This window comes from Lutra lutra, chromosome 1, assembly GCF_902655055.1.
Source record: "Lutra lutra chromosome 1, mLutLut1.2, whole genome shotgun sequence".
In the NCBI taxonomy this organism is placed as follows: domain Eukaryota; kingdom Metazoa; phylum Chordata; class Mammalia; order Carnivora; family Mustelidae; genus Lutra; species Lutra lutra.
Window position 1 is genome coordinate 87,208,751 of NC_062278.1, and position 22,034 is coordinate 87,230,784.

The window sequence follows — 22,034 nt, forward strand, 5'->3', positions numbered from 1 at the left end:
CCCTCTTTATTCTCAAACTGATTGTTAATGAGCACACACATGGATCAGATTAATAACAACACTCATAATATCCCAGCCGTCGGGTTCTCTCTTTTCTTTTTTGTCTTCAGAGTCCTTTCCAAAAGGAAACATGCTGCCTGGCATTCTATATTATTCCCAATTTTCAAGTGGAAAAATGAGACAGATGTAGTGACATAAAAACACTGGGAATTATATTTTTTAAAAACAAGACAATAATTCAGACCTTGTTTTAATTCTTCTCTACATTACCACAGTAAAATATTTATCAAAGTCTAAGAGATTACTGATATGCAACAACGACCAATGACTTTGCATTAATGGAGCTATCAAATAATAAACTCATCAGTGAAGTAACCAGAAAAAAGTTACAACGTGAAGGATGATTCACTATTTTCTTAATACAGTATTGAAACAACCATAACATTTAAACACCAGAAAGTCCTAAGTAGTATTAAACAGTAATTCATAACCGTGAAATGCTCTAACATCTTGACGTACCTTCTGAATGACCAAAACGGATGAAATTTTTCTCAGCATAACTTTAGTTTTTTACACAGAACTATGTATTTTTAAAAACTGGTAATCCATGTAAGATATACACAAAACCTTTATCTGACTAGACCGTTCAACGAATAGGACTCCACACTGCTTTGTTGTTATGGGCTAATGAGCTTATAATTCAATGAAACCCTTTTAACAAGTTCTAGTTTCTAGAATGACATGTTCAAATAGTTTGGTCCTATTAGTTTTATTAACAAAAATCTCCAATTCCTTTATGAGATGTTTAATTCCTCTTACTATCGCCTTTAAAGGGCCTGACCTGATTTTTTCATCTAAATAAATCACAAGTGTAACCCTCCAGTCCCCAGTCCACGGGCACTTCATGAGTCTGGGTTCAGTGTAAATCAACACAGTGACCTTCCCGTGAGTTTTCCACTGGAGATTTTAAAGTAATTTTAATGCTTTCCACAGGGTACCCTGACTTTCTCTAGGCTTTTGTCAAATTAATAATGGCATGTGGTATTCCTCAGCATAACCTGCCAAAATGTGATAATTTCCTTGGAAGAAAAGCCATGAGCTGCAATCACACGTCTGAGTTGACAGACATCCAAATGGATCCTATATAAAAAGAAAAGGTTTGTGTCTTCTGGAATATGGATGTCCACTTTCAATAAATTCAAACAGATCCCAACATAAACATCTTCAAACTTGATGGGTTTTACGTGACTCATCATTTCATAGATTTTTGGCACCAAATCTCTGGACATTATATAACCCAACCCACTGCAGTAGGGAGGAAACACCTTGAAGGGATACTCCTGGTATGAAATATGGGCTTTCTGGTAAAATCCTCTATAGGAATAGTTATCAATTAGAGGATAACCTGTGAAAAACTTCTCTGAGTGGTTTACATTTAAAAGGTACTTCACTAAATTACCAGTATTGATGAAAACATCAGTGTCTGTCTTCATGATGTACTTGGCATTGGGGCAAAATTCAGTTACCCACCTGAATGCCATAATTGTTTTCAAGGTCAGATTATTATAGGTGTCTAAAAAATCCTGTCGTATTATGTCACCATAAAGAAGGTGTTCATCCTCTAAGGACAACGCTAACATTTTGTCTTCCTTTTCGGCCTGCTGGCCCAGTAAGAAAAAGGTAAGAACCTCATATCCCCACCAAGACTTTTTTTCACCCCAAGTAACTCTAATGGCCTGTCTGGCTTTCACATCTGAAGGGTGTGAAGTCACCAGGATGACAAGAAATGGGTTTTGGTGAGAGCAGTTTGAATGCTCTCGAAGCGTGAAGCGAAAGTCTTGTCTGTAAATGGGCTCATACTCGTAGAAGTACATCCAGTTTACACGTTCTATCACATTGTAGTGGGGCAGGCTGAGGTACCACATCACAAGGAAACTCAGCAGTGACAACAGCAGGAGGCTCCATTTGAGGGATCTCAGTGACATCCTACTTGGAAGGGTGGTCAAGAGAGCCAGGGCCATCCACAGCAGCTCAGAAGCACACGAGCCTCAGGTTCTGGAAGATTATCAAAGACCTGATTAGTTATAAGTTCCCAAGCAAAACCAAGAATCCTGATCCAAGCCTACTTAATTTGATTTAACTAGCAACAAATGGATACCAACAACCAAGAGTGCATTTTAGCTTTTTATATCAAGATCAAGGTTAAAAACATATCCTTCATGACTTTGGGAAAAATAATACTTTTTGTTTGATTTAAATAACTGGTGAAATACAATTTTGTCCTGGATGTCCTGAGGGACATTGAGAAATGAGTAACTGGGGTTAAAAAATAAACCTGCAATGAAAAAAACAAAACAAAACAAAAAAACCCCAAGACAAAAAGCTGCATTTTTTTCTTCACTGGTATGGAAAAGACATAAAGAAATTAACACAAGGAGATGTTACCAGCAACATGTCCCAATAAACCAAGGGCCTTTCTCAGCTGTGTGATCTCATGTGGATTCTAGCAAACATGGAATAAGGAAAATCCAGTAGCTACAATTATTCACGTGAGATGGGAGGAAAGCAGAGACTCTTCACCTGAGAGACAAATCTTCTAGATACAAACAGGATAACCATTTCCAGAGTTTTTAAATGCTCAAGACTGTGACAGAGCTTTTACTTGCCCAAACACATCCCAGCACCCCTTTTACCATGTTGGCTGAACTCAGTGCTCAATCTGGATAGCAAGTGCTTAAATTAAAGGCGGGTCCCTAGTACTGATTGTTCCCCATTCTAATCTATTCAGAAACCCTGTGCCAGATCGGAATCATGGGATGGAATCTCCAAGAACATGTGCTTTTTACACAGACCCCAGCTGAGATGAGAATAGAGGTAGGGGACACAGAGTACACAGCCTGCAGTGACAGTGTGGCCTCAGCTCTGTGCTAGAACCCAAGGATGTGGCTGGTTTATAATTCAGGATCCCGCAGGGCTTTCCTGGTACCATGGTCTAAAGACAAACATACACTAAGTGTTTCTTCGATCTTCCCCATTCACAGACTACATCAGGCACTAAGACGACGAAAGGAAGGAGACAGGAGAAGAAGGCAAACCCAAGGCAACAGGGAAACATGGCAGACTGTTTACATCAAACACTAAGGGACATCAGAAGAAGAGACAGATCAACAAAATGGGGGGCAGGCTGAGAGGCTCTGATGGTATTTCTTCACCCACAATCATCTGGGGGTAGGGTTCTGGGGAGCCAGAATTTGTTAGGGGGCCGTACATTAATGTCATCATATGGGAAGGCTGGCCTCCCAAGGGTTCTACTTTGGGTCAGTCTTAGGTCTCTGGACACACAGCTCTTCTGCCTTTTAATACTATGAAGATGGCAGGATCTCAAGACTCCTTGTCCTCTCTGGCCATATCGTACCTGCTCTGACTAGTTCTGATCACAGTAATCTTTCCTTTCTCTAGTGCTTTCTATACGTAAAGTCATGCAATACAATGGAATTGTTCTGGCATACTCTCCAGTTTCATGTACATGTGTCTTGCCTCTCCATTTAGAGTCTATGACCTTGGTGGCAAAGTTTTTCTCATAATCGTCAAAGTGCAAGACAGAGAGAGACCTACAGCAGGAGTGCAAGGAACACAGACTTGTCTGTTATGCTCTTTCTAGCTATAATAAGGGTAAAAGGTAGGTCTGTCAATCCCACTCCAACCTCCCCACCTCCCCCTTACTAGCCTTACACAGCCAGCTTCTGGAAAAATGTGAAACAGAAGAGACCCACAGGAAAGATTACAGAAGTAATTAACCTCTTCTTACATTTTCTCCTCACTGGGCTACTAGACACTGCACAACTTTAGGATGCTCAATTTACACCTTGGCCAACAACAGCTTGTACATTTGTTGTACATGTCAGGTGTAGTTTTACGCCTCACTCCAACAATCAGCCATAATGAAGCCATAAACTTCAGACCAAGAGAAGGAAAGTATCCTGTGTGAGGAGCGGCATTTACAATTGCACTGAGGCAATGAAGGCCCCGTTACTTTTCAATAATGGGAAGAACTCAAAACAGCAAATCTTATTACAGAAGTTATGTTATGTGCGTTCTGTAAACCATGGTTTCCAAGAGTGATAATGTGCCTGTGGTTCTGAGGTGTACTGCTTGTGGGCCCACAAAGAAAATAAAGCAGCAGCAAAGATAAGAAGAACTCTCCAGCCCCCAAAAGGGGAAAGGTCTTTCGAGGACCGGCCAGACAGACTTTAGACAGGTGGCTCTAAAGGCACAGACCACGGTCCACACCCCAGCTCTGACCTTCAACAAACACGGTGAGCAGGTCTGTATGTTATCTTTCGGAGCCCCAGTTTCCGCATCTCTGCACTGAAGATGTCAGGACAGCGTAAATGGAGAATGGCGTGTACAAAACAAAACAAAACATGTGGCGGGCCATTAAGTGTTCAGTAAACAGATTCTGTCCTCCCCAGCTGTGTTCTTCCCCGGGCAACTACTCTTTCCCATCTGTGTTCTCTAAATTGATTTGTATTGTCAAAGGAGTTATCCTAAAATGATAAAAAAAAAAAAAAGATAATCTTTATGAATTCTTACTACTTAAAGAAAAATAGGTTTCACACCCATAAATCTATTTCTATTTCTTGCCATCTTGATTTATTTCTTCTCTATGAAAGACCTTCAATTTCACCAAATGAACAGTCGATAGCATGCAGCAGTCACAAATAATGCTTGAAATTTCTATAAGATAGAGAAGAAACTTAACAGGGCCAGGGGATCAGAGGGCAAAGAGGGAAAGAAGCAAGTCCACCTCCTCCAGTCCCTTTCTGAACTAGAAACAGATACTGAAGTAAAAAGTTATCACCAGTGCACAGAATTCAGAGAGTTCACGGCTTCATCATGGAAAAAGAGCACTTGGTATTCAAGGCTTAAAACATATATCTAAGTTCTCACGTCACCAGGTGTCTTCGGTCACCCTACCACAGTTTCACTTTCCTGATAAGAACGCGGGGGTCACTAAAATAAGTGAAACGCTAAACTTCTAAGAGACACTGTGCTGGTGTCCTCTCTTTGATCTTCTGTTCCACACATGCATTCACAGCAGGCAATCCTGGCGTGGGACCGCCGACTACTACCTCCCAACCACCCCTTCCCCTTTGAACCTCCATCTCTATTCACAAATACCCAGGCACACTGATGAGCTGTGAGAAGAGGAAACAGTGAGGCAAATCTCCCTTGCCGCCATGATTCAGTTCCTGTTTTGGTTTTTACTAGTCAAGCTTGGAAACCAGAGCAAGACATGAAAAACAGGGAGGCACTGACATACAAAAAATGTTCTCAATGGACTAAAGACTCAAGTAAGAGAAAAATGCACCTTTCAAAGTACTAAAAGAAAATATGGATGAATATTTTAATAGTTTTGAAGTGGGGAAGACCTTTCAATTACTCAACTGTAAGAAAATAATACAATTTCAAAAATTTCTTGCACGAGATTGAAAAGCAAAAAAAAAATAAACTGAAAAAAAATAAACAATAATAAAAAACTCAAACAAGGTTGAAAGATTAAAAAACAAACTGGGAAAAAAAAACAACTGAAGTTTTATGACAAAGACTTGTAAGCCCCCCAAAATTAAGAACGAGATGAATACTACGAGAGAATTAATGGCCAAAAGAGAAATTCTCAAGAGAACTACAAATGATCAATAAAATAAGAAAAAATACTTAAACTCACAAGTAAGCAGAAATATTGACAAAAACCACAAACCAGCAGGGGCACCTGGGTGGCTCAGGGGGTTAAAGCCTCTGCCTTTGGCTCAGGTCATGATCCCAGGATCTTGGGATGGAGCACCGAATCGGACTCTCTGATCAGTGGGGAGCCGCTTCCTCCTCTCTCTCTGCCTGCCTCTCTGCCTGCTTGTGATCGCTGTCTGTCAAATAAATAAAATCTTTAAAAAAAAAAAACCAAAAAACCCCCACAAACCAGCAAATTCAAGGGAAAAAAACATGACGTACTCAGTATATGTGAGAGGAAAAGGCATTCTTGGGCACTCTGGAGGGAAATTTGAAAACCAGTATCAAACTTTTAAACCTGCATACCCTTTGACCAAGCAATACCACTGCTAGCAATTTATCCTAAAGAAATAAGCAGGCAACTGTGTGCCATTTAAAATATGAAAAAAAAAAACAAAAAAAAAAACGGATTTAAATGCCTCCCAATAGAGAATTGGTTAAACAAATTATGGTACATCCATATAAGAGCATATATTTATTCATTATATACAATGAAGCTTACCTATAGTCCCTTGATATATTACCAAATGAAAAATGCAGTTGCAAAACTGCTTATGTGCTATGAGTCCTTTTGAAAAATGAAAAGATAATTATAAACCCATAGAGTCACATATGCTGAGCAAGATTTCTAGAAGGATATGTACCAGTATGTCAATGTTTCTATTCTGTGGGATTTCTGGAAGATTTCTTCTTTCTTTTGTTTTTCTTTTTGTATCATTTGGATTTTCCATGCTATTCATGTATTAGCTTTGTAAATACATAAAAACAAAGCCAAAAATTTAATTTTATGTTTGCATATGTTCCACTGAGCGGTAGTAACCCTAACCTAGCAGTCAGGATTCTGAGTTTTGTCTTATTCTAGTTCTTCTCCCAAAGTATGACCACGTACAATTCATGATATTTCTATTAGGTATAAGTCTCTCTGATTTTAGTGAATATTATCTTAACATAGTAAGCAATGATTTTTAAAATCCACTCAAAATATAGTAATTCTAATATAAATTTAACAGGATTTACATTAGCTAATAATAATAGTACTTTACCCACATATATATATATACACACAGATAAATACAAAAATTTATGAAGTGTTCACAACAAATATTATTAGCTAACCCCCAATATCTCTCTATGGTGGGCCAGTTGGTTTTATTGCACCTATTTTATAGATGAATTTTAGAGATTTCAAGTGAATTGAAGATGACATAAAGACACTTTCAAATAGATGTGGACTTATAAAGTTCATAAACTAGCTGAAAAGTACCAAAGGAATATATTTTAGTATGTTCATTTTAGAAAAATGAACTCAGGAGGAAGGAATGGCATGAAAGAAACAAGTGGAAACAAGGAGATAATTAAAAGATAGTAAAAATTAATACAGAGAGTAAAACAAAAAGAGAGGGAGAAGAAAAAGAACAAAAATAATTTTTTTAATGTGAAAAAGTGAAAGTAAAGTACCATGTAAAAATGACATGGTTGCTGTAAAAACATTTTCACAAAATTAAAACATGTTAATATTCTTATTTAATTGAGGAGGAACAAGGAGAGAGTGATAAACTTTAAGACTGTGCAAAAAAATTCACGTAAGAATGTACATTAACCCTTAGAAGGAGCACTGAATTAATAGATATGGACTATATATCTTCCATACCGATTAAGAAATAAACAAAGCAAGCTATCAAATCAGTAGAGGGTAGGATAAGAGGAAAAAAAGCAGAGAAAACGCATAGTAAATAGAAAACACATAAGATGTTGGAAGTAAATACAAATGGAAGCCTCTGGCTAGCTTAGTTGGTTGAGCCTCTGACTCTTGCTTTCAGCTCAGGTCATGATTTCAGGGTTGTGAGATTGAGCCCTATGTCACGCTCTGTCCTGGGCGTGGAGCCTACCTGAGAGTCTCTCTCGCTCTCCTTCTACCCCCACCCCATTCCCACTCTAAAAGAGTAAAACAAAAAATTTTTAAAAATAAAAAAAGAAGTAAATATAAATGTACTGTCAGAGTAAATATAAACTCACCTACTAAAAGATGAGAGATTCTCAAACTGGCTTAAAATTCTGCCATTATACTGCTTATAATAGACATGCCTAAAACAAAACAACACAAAAGTTTTAATATTAGTGAATAAGAAAATACATCAGGAAATGCCAATCAGAAGCCTGCTGCAATTAAATACTAATGTCACATATTTTAAATGAACAGTATTTAAAAGGGACAAGATTTTGCTACTAATAAAAGGAGCCATCTAAGAAGATAATTTAACAATCATGAAGCAATATAAACATAAAAACATAGCCTCAAAAATATATAAAGCAAACTCTGAAATGTATGAGTACAAATGGAAAAATCTATAATCCTAATGGGAGGTTTTTAACAAATCCCTCTAAATAACTAATACATCAGCAGGCCAAAAATAAGGATATGCATGTTTCAAATAGTATTAGCAAATTTGGTTTAACAGAATAGTAGTATTCCTTTCAAAATCACAGGACACATTTATTAAAAAATTGATCATGTTAGGTTATATAAGCCATTTCAAGAATTTTTTTAAAACTCAATTTAACAGGAGCGCCTGGCTGGCTCATTGATAGAGCATGCAACTCCTGATCCCAGGGTTGGGAATTTAAGACCCACAATGGGTGTAGAGATTACTTAAAGAAAACAAAAACAAAAACAAACCTCATTTTAACAGAGGCCACATTATTTGACATTATTTGACCACAATATAATTATAACAAAAACATAACTTGAAGAACACATAAACAAAAAAACTTGTTTGGAAACTCAACATCCTTACAAGTTTTTGTTTAATCCATAAAGTTAAAGAGAATATCATATTGGAAAGTATATAATATGTACAACTGAGTAAGATCAATTTACTACATTTCAGTGAGGCACTATTACATCAGCTCCTTAATTGAAAACTATTGGTTTGGGGCAAGATGTGAGAGAGAAAACAAGCATTTTTTTTTTTTTTTCTGCTTTAAAGAATGATCTATAGTTTGGGGGAGACAAATAGCTCCAACTGCAGAGGGAAAATTCCTTTTTATAGAAAAATGCCAATTGTAAATGTAGGTAGAATGACAGAATAAGAATACTATCATTTTGCAACTTCTCATGAAATTACTGATTCAGGCAATGATTATTAATCAGTGTTTCAAACATCAAAGGAAGATTAATAAGGAAATGGACATCTATATGGTACCAAAGTAACACCACAAAGATAACCTTTTACTCATAAGGACAGAAAAAATATAAACCTTACATTGGAAGAATCAGAGTGCTAATAATCAATGTTAGCATTATAAATGGTGGAACAAGTACATACTATTTATCTCCTAATGAGAAACAGTGTGAAATAACAAGATTATTTCTGATGAATCCTAGCCAAAAATGGTGTCTAATCAAAATGTACACAAAATACAGAGAATAGAAGAACAAGCTAAGGAACACCACAGGCAACATTCATAGAAATCCAAGAGCTGGGATTGTCAGCTAGCATGGTGTCTTTAGTACCACGAAAAAAAGAGACAGCTGTAGATTAAAAAAGATTTAAGGACACACACATTGCAATGTACGGTCCTGGACTGGATCCTGTAGAAATCTGAATACAACCTAAGTATTAGGGGATGCCAGGAGAATTATTAATCTGTTCAGGTGCGATATGTTAACAGGCTACAAGAGAAAATGTTCCTGGGTAAATGAATGTGGTATATCTACACATTAGAATACTATTCAGCTACAAAAAGAAACAAAGTACTGATGATACAAGCTGTAACATACCCATTTTAAGAATTCAGAACATGGGGGCAACTGGGTGGTTCAGCTGGTTGAGTATCTGACTCTTGATTTCAGCTCAGGTCCTGATCTTGGGGTTGTGGGATCAAGCCCAGTTTTGGGCTCCATGCTCAGCATGAAGTCTGACTGGGATTCTCTCTCTCTCTGGTTTTGCCCCTCTCCCTGCTTATACTCTCTCTTTCAAAATAAACAAATTAAAAAAAAAAAAAAGAACTCAGAACATGGATGAATCTAAAAAACATTGAGCTAAGTAAAAGAAGCCTGAAACAAAAAACCATATATATATATATATATATATATATATATATATGTTTATATATATATATGTTTATATGTATATATGTTTATATATATAACATTTATATTAATATATATATGTTTATATATATATAACATTTATATTTTATATATATATGTATATGACTTTATATATATAAAGTCATATATATATGACTCTAATAATGTGAAATACCCAGAAAAGGCAAAGCTATAGACAGTAGGTTAGTGACTGTCTGGTGGTGGCATAAGAAACTGGCTGTAAACGAAAACAGAGAATCACTTGTGGGTAACGGAAATATTTTAAAATTTGACTGGGTGATGGTTGCAGAACTCTGTACATCTAGTAAAAATCATTGAATTATACAATTCAAATGTTTTATGGTATATATACCTTAATAAAGCTATTAAAAATTAAATTTAAAAAACTTTTCCTATTTCTAGGAGAATAAATTTAGGAGGAGGAAGTCAGGATACTTGTATTTACTTTAAAATATTTCAGTAATAAAAACTAAAAGGAGTTAAGAAAACGAATTCCCTCTCCCATTCATTTATGGTGGAATAGGAAACGGTAACACCTCTCAGGAGGGCAATTTGGACATACTTACACAGTTTACAAATACACTTACTCTTTTTTCAGTAATTTTGACCCTGGAATTTATTTTAGGCACAGCCATATATATATATATATATATATATATATATATATATATATATGAAGACATTTTACTGTCATTAGCTACATTATAATAGCAAATGATTCAAAACAACTCAAGGGATCATTAATAAGGGATTACTTATGTAAACAATGGAATACTATACAGATGTTTAAAAAAAAGAATGAAGATATTTTCTAAGTACTGACATGAAAGATTTTTAGAATATATTAAGTGGAGAAGGAAGATACAGAACAATGTTTATAATATGCTAACTTTTGTGTTAAAACGAAGAGAAAAGAGGCACCTTGTGTCTCAGTCTGTTAAGCATCTGACTCTAGATTTTGGCCCAGATCATGATTTCAGGGTTGTGAGATCTGCCGGTGAATCTCTCCCCCTCCCTCTTCCTCTCTCTCTCTCTAAATAAATAAATCTTAAAAAAAAAAAAAAAGTAAGGAAAAATATGCATATTTTATGTGTATGAGAAAAACAATGGAAAGACACATACAATGGATAGGGGGGAATGGGGTAGATCAGAAAAGGGATGAGAGCATCCCTTTCTTTCTTTCTTTTTTTTTTTTTTAAGATTTTATTTATTGTGGTGCCTGGGTGGCTCAGGGGGTTAAAGCTTCTGCCTTCAGCTTGGGTCATGATCCCAGAGTCCTGGGATTGAGCCCCACATCTGGCTCTCTACTCGGTGGGGAGCCTGCTTCCTCCTCTCTCATTCTCTGCCTGCCTCTCCACTTACTTGTGATCTCTGTCAAATGAATAAAAAAAATCTTAAAAAATAATCTTATTTATTTGAGATAGAGAGAGAGAGAGAGTGAGCACACAAGCATGGGGAAGGATAGAAGAGGCAGATGGAGTGGAAGAAGCAGACTCCCCACCAAGCAAGGAGGCCAATGGAGGGCTTCATCACAGGACCCTGGGCTCATGACCTGAGCCAAAAGCAGATGCTTAACTGACTGAGCCACCCAGGCTCCCTGAGAGTATCCCTTTCTTATGTTACTTGGTAATATTACTTTGTAAGTTATATAGTTTTCACATTAATTTGATTCTTAAAACACCTGAATACATTAAAATTCAAAACAATGAAAATAAGGGCACCTGGGTGGTTCAGTCGTTGATCATCTGCCTTTGGCTCAGGTCATGATCCCAGAGTCCTGGGAGCAAGCCCCGTATCAGGTTTTGCTCAGTGGGAAGCCTGCTTCTCCCTCTCCCACTCCCCCTGCTTGTGTTCCCTCTCTCACTGTGTCTCTCTCTGTCAAATAAATAAAAATCTAAAAAACAAAAATAAAAAATTTCCCTCCCCATTTTGAAGTGTTATATATAAAAATACACTGGATATAACTAAAGCAGTCCTTACAAAAAACTCATAACCTTTTAAAATATACATTCTTAAAAGTAGAATTATCTTACATACATTTTTTTGTGTCCACTGGATTTTTCCAAACTGGTATACAATGTACATATAATAAAACGCACCCTTTATATTTTACTGTTCTGTACATGTAACCACCAGTACAATCAAGATATGAGTCAATTCCATCACAATAAAAATTGTACTAATGTCCCTTAATCAATCCTTTCCTGAACCTCCAGGCAACCACTGATCTGTTTTTCATCCCTATAGCTTTGTCAAACCAGAATACGTCACATAAACAGAATGACACAGTATGCAGACTCTCATGTATAATGAATAATAAATGTTTTTTTAAAGACTGAAAATAAATGAGTTGAGTACTTAGCTCAAGAAGCTAAAAAAAATAATTCCAGTGTTATTACAGAAACAAGAAAACAGAAGGAATAATAAAGACAAAACAGAAAACAATGAAAAAAAAGCCAAAAAGAAAGATTATTTTAAAAAACAAACATTAGGAATAGAAGGGAAATATCTAACCTGTTAGAGAAACTGTAGCAAACTTAATGGTGAAACTTTTTAAATATTTCTATTAAAGCCAGAAAAAAGACAAGGATGCCCACTGTTGCCTCTACTATTCACTGCTCTTCTAGAGTGTTACTACCACAAGCAAGAAGAGGAAGTAAGATGCAAAAACTGTTAAGGAAGGGAAGAAAACGTGCCATTATTTTCATATAATGTAATAATCTACATAGAAAAGTCAAAGGGAAAAAGACAACAGATATATGTTTACCAAGATGTTGGGTATGAGGTCACATATATATCCAAAACATTAAAAAACCCAAAAATCTAAGGAAAAACACAGCAACAACAGAAACGACAGAGTGTTAAATAAAACTAACAAAAAAACCGTGCAGGACCCTGATGTGGAAAGGTAAAAATCTTTTCTGAAGAATTAAAAAAAATGCGAATAAATGAGAGACACATGTTCAAGGGTAAGAAAAGTCAAAAGTAAAGATTCTACCTCCCTAAACTAATCAATAAATTCACAGGATTATGAAAGGAACTTAATGATCTAAGAAGAACCAATACAAATTTGACCACCAAGCATGAAGCAGAGGGTGGGCTGGGTGTTATCAAAGTCTATGAAAGAGCTACAGTAATTACAATAGAGGCGCAGACAGATTAAACAGCTGAAGAGCGCCAAGACCTGAGGCAGATCTGAACATATACTGGGACCTGAAAAATGGCAAAGGCTGCATCACAAACCCATGCGGAAAAGATTTAGTAAATGGTTTGGAATAAATGTGGCAAAAATAAAACATATTCATATTTTTTCAAAAATAAAATTCAGGTGGATATGAGAATTTTAAAAAGTAAAAAAAAAAAAAAAAGGAGAAATACCTTGGGTAACATTTTTAAAATATGAAGCTTACAGGACAAGGCAAGTTAAAAGGTCAGCCACAGACTCAGAGAAGATATTTATAACAATGGAAACAAAGGACTGGTATCCAGAATCTTTTCACTGTATTTGTTATATAGTATATATTTGTAATAATCTATTATTATTCTTTGTATAAAGTTTACGTAAAGCTTACAAATAAAAAGGCAAACAGGTGACCTGTGAATAAGAAGTTCACAGAAGAGGAAATCAGAAAAGCTAATAAACATGAAAAGAGGGTCAGTCTCACTAGTGATCAGGGATATGCAAATTGAAGTCAGATACCAAATTTTTAACCCATCAGGAAATATCAAAAAATTTATTATCAGGTATTGGAATAAATGCTATTTGTCACACACAGTGGGTCAAAGTACACCGTCACCGCCCCTTTGATGGTAAGCAATATGGCTACATCTAGTAAACTGAAAATCAGACTTTCCTTTTCTGGGACTACATCCTAGAAAAACTTTTACATGTGTAGACACATGGAGACACGTGCAAGCATGCTCACAATGGGGCTATGAAAACAGATAATCTGAGGCAACTTAAATGTCTATCCATTAGATAATAAATCAATAAAACTTGGTACTGTCTTCCAGTGGAATCTTATAAGACAGTTAAAAGAAATGAACTGGATTTATACACAGAGTATCAATTTGGATAGTATTAAAAAATAAAATGTTGAGTAAAATATACAAGTTGAAAAATTAAATACGTATGTAATTCCATTTATATAAGTAGTTCTAAACCGCACCAAGAAACAGCGAGTTTTCAGAAGAACTATGCACAAGAAATTTTTCTTCTCTCCAAAGATTTTATTTTTATTTGAGAGAGACAGAGAGGGACAGCCGGAGGGAGAGACAGGAGGAGGGAGAAGCAGACTACCTGCTGAGTGGGGAGCCTGATGCAGGGCTCCTGAGATCATGACCTGAGCCAGTCAGTCACTCAACCAACTGAGCCACCCAGGAGCCCCCACACAAAATTATTTTTTAAAGAAACTGCAGGAATACCTCCCACACTCAGCAGTGTGAGTGTCGCTGGGGAAGAATGAAAGGGGCATGTGGTAAAAAGGGGAAAGAGAAGGTTAGCCACAAACACTATCAAGTATTAGTATTTGTTAATTCAAGGTGATGGAAATATAGGCATTCTCTTCTATTTTTAGTTTTCCTTGTATTTAAAATTTATCAGAACAGGAAAAAAGCCTGATAAAAATGCTTGGACATCAGAGTTAAATGGCTCACCTAAATCTCAGCTGTAATACTTAATGGCTGTGTGACTTTGGGGACGTGACTTAATTTCTCAAAAGTGTCTTTTTTCAGCTACAAACCAAGTGCCACAATACCTATTCAGTTACTGTGAGGTTTCCGTGGGAGAACACGGGCTATTCAGTCAGTACACTCAGTAGTTCTTGAAGTTAAAGTGACACTCAGGTGTGTGGATAAATGTGGACCCACTATGATGACACAGGAGTCAAAGTGGCCTGGCCTGAGACTTGGGATTGGCTCACCCTGTGATGTAGCAGCTCCCAGTCCTGGGGGAACACTCAACAATATGTAAATAGGAATACCAAAACATGTTCAGAAAAGTTTGTAACAGCACACTATCCATGATAACCCCAAAAGTTTGTAACAGCACACTATCCATGATAACCCCAACCTGATAACCAATCATGGTACAAGGGAGAAACAAATTTATATAACAGCGCCTTATACAAAATGGAAATGAACAAACTGCAACCTCACATGACATTCTAGAGAGTCTCTCAAACCCAATGTTGAGCTAAAGAAGCCAGACACATAAAGAGTAGACACTATGATTCTATTTACACAAAGTGGAAAAGCAGGCAAAAGTAATCTATGGTGTTAAGAAATTATCAAGGACACTGGTAAACCCTGGACATAATTAGGAAATACAATTGGTAGGGCCTGAGGGGGACTTTCCGAGGTGCTGGGCACATTCTATTTCTTGATCTAGATGGTGCCTACAGGTGTGTTCACTGTGGTATTTCATTTCTTCATCTGTACATTTTTTTTGGGGGGGGGATGTTATATGGAAAAAAAAAAAAAAAGTTAAAACAGCCTGGCAATCCGATCATTCTGTTTATTTGGTTACTGTGCACCATCAATGTTGGCAGGTGTCTACATGACCTTCTGGCTGAGAGCACTGGGAACTGCTACCAGGCCATAACTCATGCAACCTTCCAGACCGCCCACGAATAAAGGCAGGCACTTTTGAAATCTTTACTATTTGCACTGAATATGTGAGGAAACTAAGGCTCAGGGAGAGTCAGTAACTTGCCCAAAGTTAAAGGCTTTTAAGTGGTAGAGACAAAAATCAAACAAGACTCCAAACTTCATGTTCTTGGTGCTACCCTTCCTATCCCAGGGAATCTGCCGCATGCCTACTGACCAGAGTTGCTCTGAGTGGTTTTAATTTCTCATGACCATTGAACCTTGAATCAGTAAAGGAGCATCGCAACCTTATCGTCTTTATATAGAAAGACTCAAAATTCTCCCTCTCAAAATTGAAATATGGGTTGTTAACAACACAAACATAATAACTAATAATGGAGTGCCTGCATGGCTCAGTCAGTTAAATGTCTGCCTTCGGCTCAGGTAGATCCCAGGATCCTGGGATCGAGCCCCACATCATGTCCCTGCTCATCGGGGAGACTGCTTCTCTCTCCCTCTATCCTCCCTCCCTACTCATCGTCTCTCTCTGGCTCTACCTCAAATAAATAAAATCTTTAAAAAATGATAACTTATAATTTATGCAGATATAGACTTTCTTATTTTACATCAGAAATATGCCGGGAACTATAGGGCACCTGGGCGCTCAGCTAAGCATCTGACTCTTGATTTCACCTGAGGTCATGATCTCAGAGCGGTGAGATGGAGCCCAGCGTTGGACTCTGTGCTCAGCAGACAGTCTGCTTGAGATTCTTCCTCTCCCTCTGCCCCCTTTTGCCCCCAAATAAGTACATCTTTAAAATATATATATATGGGGGCGCCTGGGTGGCTCAGTGGGTTAAAGCCTCTGCCTTCGGCTCAGGTCATGATCTCAGGGTCCTGGGATCGAGCCCCACATCGGGCTCTTTGCTCAGCAGAGAGCCTGCTTCCTCCTCTCTCTCTCTGCCTGCCTGTCTGCCTACTTGTGATCTCTGTCAAATAAATAAATACAATCTTTAAAAAAAATAAAATAAAATATATATATGCCGGACACTAGAAAATTGGGGGACTAAGAGGGTGGTTGGAGGGATCAGTCCAAACGCAAGGACTCCAGAGAAACAGAAGAATCATTCAATGGTACAATTATTTAAGCCAAAATAACCTCAAATTCTTTCCTGGATACAAAAATGTTGCTTATTTTCTGCAAAGGGAAAGCAAATTCAATTATTTTAAAAAACATTTAAACTCTTATAACTGCAAGTGTGATATATGTTCATTAGAGAACTGTGAATGCAAAAACAAAGCACAGGCAATGAAAGCTTAAGGGTAACAATGTTAACATTTTCTGAAGAAGATCTACCCCAGCTGTCTCTCTATCCTGTATGTCTCTTAGGAGTACACACCCCCCCCCCCCCCATTTCATCTGCTGCCATGCCTCTTCCGATCCCTATTTCGGCTATAACAGCTTCGTTTCTGAACCCTGACTATGTCAAACTTTCCCACCTTGGGGAGTCTGCACTTGCTTATCCCTCTAACTCAAAAGCTGTTTCTCAAAAGGCTGGCTCCTTCTGCTTCAGATCCCAGCAAAATGTCACTTAGGAGACTCCTTCCCTGACCCCTTATCCCAAGTTAATCCCCACCCATACTTTCTATCACACCCCTCATTATTCCCCTCTAGGCAATTAACCCAGACAGATGTTCTGTCTGTTTTTCTATTATCTGTTCCCTTCCCAAGAATCTGAGGTTTGTGAGGGAAAAGGCCTTGCCTGTCTTGTTCTCCCCACATCCCTGGAGCCTAGCACACAGTAGGTGCTAGATGGTTATCTGAATGCTGTGCAAATGGTCTGATAATGTGCTTTTACCCATTCAGTATATTAAGAAAAGATCCCCAAGAATAAACTGAATCCAAAAGCAAACTCCTGAATCTGTTAGATTATGCTTACTTTTCTTCAGCTCTCTCATGATACAAAGCCTTCTTCTAATTCTGATTACGTTCATTTTAAAAGGTCCAGACATGAAAAACCAAAAACAAACAAAAAACCCCACAAAAACTACATTTCAATAAAATTCTAAGCCTGGGCATATGAGCTTTAGGGGTCATCCAAGGAGAAAACATGTGCTATCATTAAGGATAACTATAAAATTACTGCCAGTTGTAAATTATGACTCTGATTCCACATAAAGAACAGCAGTGCAAAGGGCAGAAATCCTAATAGCCCCAACAAGGCCCAGTGGAAGTGAGTTTAGTACACAGTCATGTCCTATTTCTTATAGAGGGAGAACCACATATCAATACACATCGTGAAGAAAATTCCCCTACTAGCTCCCTCTCCAACTGAACATATTAACTCATAAACAAAGCAAAATAAAACTCCACCATTCTGACCTCCTCTGATTATATTAGAAACAAACAGAATCAGTGATGCCTGACCACTACCTCTCTCTTTCCTCTTCTCTCTGAACCCAGTGGTTCTTAAACTTGGCTGTGTATTTTAATCTCCTGGAGAACTTGAAAACCTCTGGAAGTCGGGCTGTACCCGGGACTAACTAAATGAGAGTTGCAGAGGACAGTGAGACTCAGATGGCAGTACCTCTAAAGTTTTCCAGATCATTCCAATGTGCTGTTCTAGACTGAACTATTCCAAGTACAGTGCCTGTGCACCACCTAGGAGCTTGCTAGAAATGCAGAGCCTAAGGCCCAACCACATCTGAATGCAGCGAAACTCAGTGAATCAGAAACACTTAGGATGGGGCTGGCACACAGTAAGAACTACATAGATGGTACCACTATTATTACTAAAGTCCACTACATGCTCCTCTAACCTACTCTTATTTGCTTACATTTGTTCCATTTATAAACCCTACAGCTAGCTCCCAATGTCTCTTATAGGTTACCATATGGTCTACAGCACATGTAGACATGTCTCTTATAGGTCACCATATGGTCTACAGCACATGTAGACATGCGAATAAATACTAGTTTATCCACATTCTCTCTCCAAATCAGTAAGCTTTCTTTTTTTTTTCCCCACTGTAGGTTCCCCACCCAATGTAGGGTTTGAACTTATGACCCTGAGATCAAGAGTCATGTGCTTTACCTACCAACTGAGCCAGCCAGGCACCCCAATAAGCTTCTTTTTAGGGGCGCCTGGGTGGCTTAGTCATTAAGCGTCTGCCTTCGGCTCAGGTCCTGATCCCAGGGTCCAGGGATCGAGCCCCACATAGGGCTCCCTGCTCGGCAGGAAGCCTGCTTCTCCCTCTCCCACTCCCTCTGCTTCTGTTCCCTCTCTTGCTGTGTCTCTCTCTGTCAAATAAATAAATAAAATCTTTAAAAAAAAGCTTCCTTTTAGAATCCAAAGATGATGTTTCTTCTAGCATCTTAAAGTTCCTAACGTTTTGCTACCCTGAACATATAAGCTCATAGGAACTACTAACAGAGGTTCACGTGCCAACTGCGGACTTTTTCGGTTCCTCTTCCACACAAGCTCCCCTCTCCCATGATCTTCCTCCTGCCCCGTGATCCTCCCATAACTGGGAATGATTTGAACTCTCAAAAGCCCTATAATAGGTATTTCTGGCAACTGGCGGAGAACTACAAAATACATTAACCTTTTCAAGCTGAGGCGTGAAATATTCAAGTGGCATCAATCTACTTTAAGGACTGGGCATATTTGATAAAGCTTCTGAAAAGGCTGGCTCCTTCTCCTGCTTCAGATCCCAGCAAAATGTCACTTAGGAGACTCCTTCCCTGACCACTTATCCCAAGTTAATCCCCACCCATACTTTCTATCACACCCCTCATTCCTCCCTCTGACTTTGAAGCACAGCTGGACATACAATAGAGAATCAAATTTTATTGACTGAATGGATGAACTGCAACCGCTATACTTGCCGAATTTAATAACACTTAAAAACGAAATATGCTTTACTCTGTCAGGACAAACAAAGTTAATGTTTAAAAAAAAAAAAAAAAAAACCGGGGTGCCTGGGTGGCTCAGTGGGTTGAGCCTCTACCTTTGGCTCAGGTCATGATCTCAGGGTCCTGGGATTGAGCCCCACATCAGGTTCTCTGTTCAGCGGGGGGGGCCTGCTTCTCCCTCTCCCACTCTTCCTGTTTGTATTCCCTCTCTTGCTGTGTCTCTCTCTGTCAAATAAATTAATAAAATCTTAAAAAAAAAAACAAACAACTTGCTTTCTACTTTATCCAATTTCTTCACATTCCCCTCTCTCCATAAGTTTAGCAAAAGCCCCCGCTTGGTCCTGGCACTGTAGTAAGTACTTCCCATACTTTCCCATACTTCCACTATTTGTTGATTAAAACAATCTAGGAGGTAGGCACTATGACCACAGCATCTTTGTTCCAGTTGAGGAGACTGAGACGTGGAGATCTGATCAAGAGTCAGGCTCTCACAAGCAGCAAGCGAGGCTGAGAATCCCACAGTCCTCATCCTGAGTGGGGTCCCCAACCATGGCACCACTAGGCATCTTTCCTAATTTGTGTTAATCTCACTGGCCTGGCATCTTCATGCTTTCTTCCACATAGTGTAGCACTTCTGATCTTCCTCAGGGATGAAGAGCTTCAAAGCTAACCCAGAAACTTAAAAGGGGGGGTGGGGGGAGGAGGGGAACCCTTTGCGCAAACACTCTTCAATTTCCAAGCAGATCATGCTCTTTCGAATTCTCATCCAGACAATATCCAACGAGTGTTCCTTTCAAGTACACGTTTCAAAAAAGGAGGAACTGCTGAGAAGAATAATGTTAATGAGTTTATATTCCAAATAACCCTGAATAAATTACTGACCTTCAGTAAACATTAGCAAACACTCAGACACAAAAGCAGTGACCTGTCAGGAGCCTGCAGAGATTCAGAGTACTTGTCTGACTGACTCATCTCCATATTCAAAAGGTTCCTCCACCTGAAGATCAAGGGAGCCTTAGATCATTCACAAGAATCAAGTTTCTCTGAAGAGGACAGGGCACTGAATGGTCTTTCTGAAGGAAGTGGACAAGTGAGCCCAACGATGGCACATCGCTGGTTTCAAAACTGGTTGATCCCTCATGGCCAGTGTGTTGGTCATGTTGAACATACACTTCTTGGGCTCATGCTGGACTGTGAGAATATGGTACTGACCAAAGCACCCAAATAGAGCAAAAGTGGATGTACCTCTGCACTCAGACGTGAGCAATCTGAAAGAGCCACATGACAGAACAGCCATGTGTTCAAGGGAAGAGGCAACAAGATGACCGGGTCTGGAGAGAAGCTAGGAAAACTGGAGCAGAGCAAAGATCATACAAGTCAGGCAGAACAGCAGGAGAGCTGACTTGAAAGCTGGGCTTCCTGTCTCTGTTTTGTTATAAACAGCTTTACTCATTGGAGGAAAAGGACAGCAGAAGCTGCTCTAGTTAATATTTCTTCTCACTGTTGCCCTAGGCTAGGAATATTATGTATCTTTGTCATCGAAACCTTGTCTGTCAGGCTAAGTCACCAACTACCTTTCCCTCAGTTATCTAAGTGTATTTCATTCATTTCTTCATTTCTAACACAGGCTAGGCCTGTGTTAGCGGCTGGGACTGCAATGGGGAAAAAGATCCCTGCCTTGCCCTTGAGTTGTTGATACCATGCAGAGCATGGAGGAAGGCTAAGGACTCTTCAAGGTTCAGACTGAACATTATGGGTAAAGCCCACCTGGAGAAGATGGGAGGGAGACCTCCCAGCTCAACTGTCTCTAAATGCGTGCTCAGGGTCTGTGGCCGGGAGCCATCTTTGCACTTTCAGAATGTGCAGATGCTTGATAAAAACAAAAATTACAGAACCTATTATCAGTTTAGAGAAAAGAACTATTTAATTAAGAGAGAAGAGTTGGTAAGAGTTTTTTCTCTTAGGGGGTATCCCCATCCTTGAAAACAAAGTCTGTTACCAAAATAGGAACCAAATACACTACTTCTTTATGCTAACTTTAAAAAGCCTGTTTGAAACACACAGCTTGGGATTCAGCAGAATTCTGTGCTCTATCCCAGGAGTGGCAAAAAAATTTTTTTTTTAAATAAAAGGGCAGATAACAAACATTTCCTTTACGGGCCATACAGTCTCTATCCCAGCCACTTGATTCTGCCTTTGTAGCAAAAATGGAGCCGTAGACAATATTAAACAAATAGGTGTGGCTGTGCTCCAAAAAACTTTATTCACTAAACAGGTTGCTGGTCTGCAAGTGTTGTTCTAGCCCCATGAAATGGCATACCTTAGAACATCAAGAAAAGCTCAATTTCCTGGGGTGCCTGGCTGGTTCGGTCAGTAGAGCATGTGACTCTTGATCTCAGAGTTGTGAGTTCAAGCCCTATACTGGGCATGGAGCTTACTTAAAAAAAAAAAAAAAAAAAAAAAATTTGGAAAAGAAAAGAAAATCTCAATTTCCTAAGATCTTTCTTCTCTGTGTTTCCTTATCACTGAAGAGCAGATCCTAGTAGTGGTAACATGTTCCCACATAAAATGGTTCCCGAAGGGCAGACAGGGCTGATGAGTATTACCCTAGACTATGGATGCTCTAAAGGA

General features: G+C 38.5%; 1 protein-coding gene across 13 annotated transcripts in view; it reads right to left on the reverse strand.

Moving 5' to 3' along the window:
* Positions 1-22,034, reverse strand: part of B3GALNT1 (beta-1,3-N-acetylgalactosaminyltransferase 1 (globoside blood group)) — a 25,357-nt gene continuing 3,323 nt past the window's right edge. For 5 of the 13 annotated variants that reach the window (XM_047729403.1, XM_047729376.1, XM_047729344.1 and 2 more), the window contains 2 exons: positions 7,804-7,872; positions 1-2,055 (listed from right to left, as the gene is read on the reverse strand). In XM_047729403.1, coding sequence (XP_047585359.1) covers positions 1,026-2,021 — 996 coding nt within the window. In that variant the 5' untranslated portion in view covers positions 2,022-2,055; positions 7,804-7,872 and the 3' untranslated portion in view covers positions 1-1,025. Of the gene's footprint in view, positions 2,056-6,289; positions 6,356-7,803; positions 7,873-9,568; positions 9,761-20,074; positions 20,228-22,034 lie in introns of those variants that run through there. The other 8 variants (XM_047729419.1, XM_047729356.1, XM_047729426.1 and 5 more) reach the window with 6 other exon arrangements.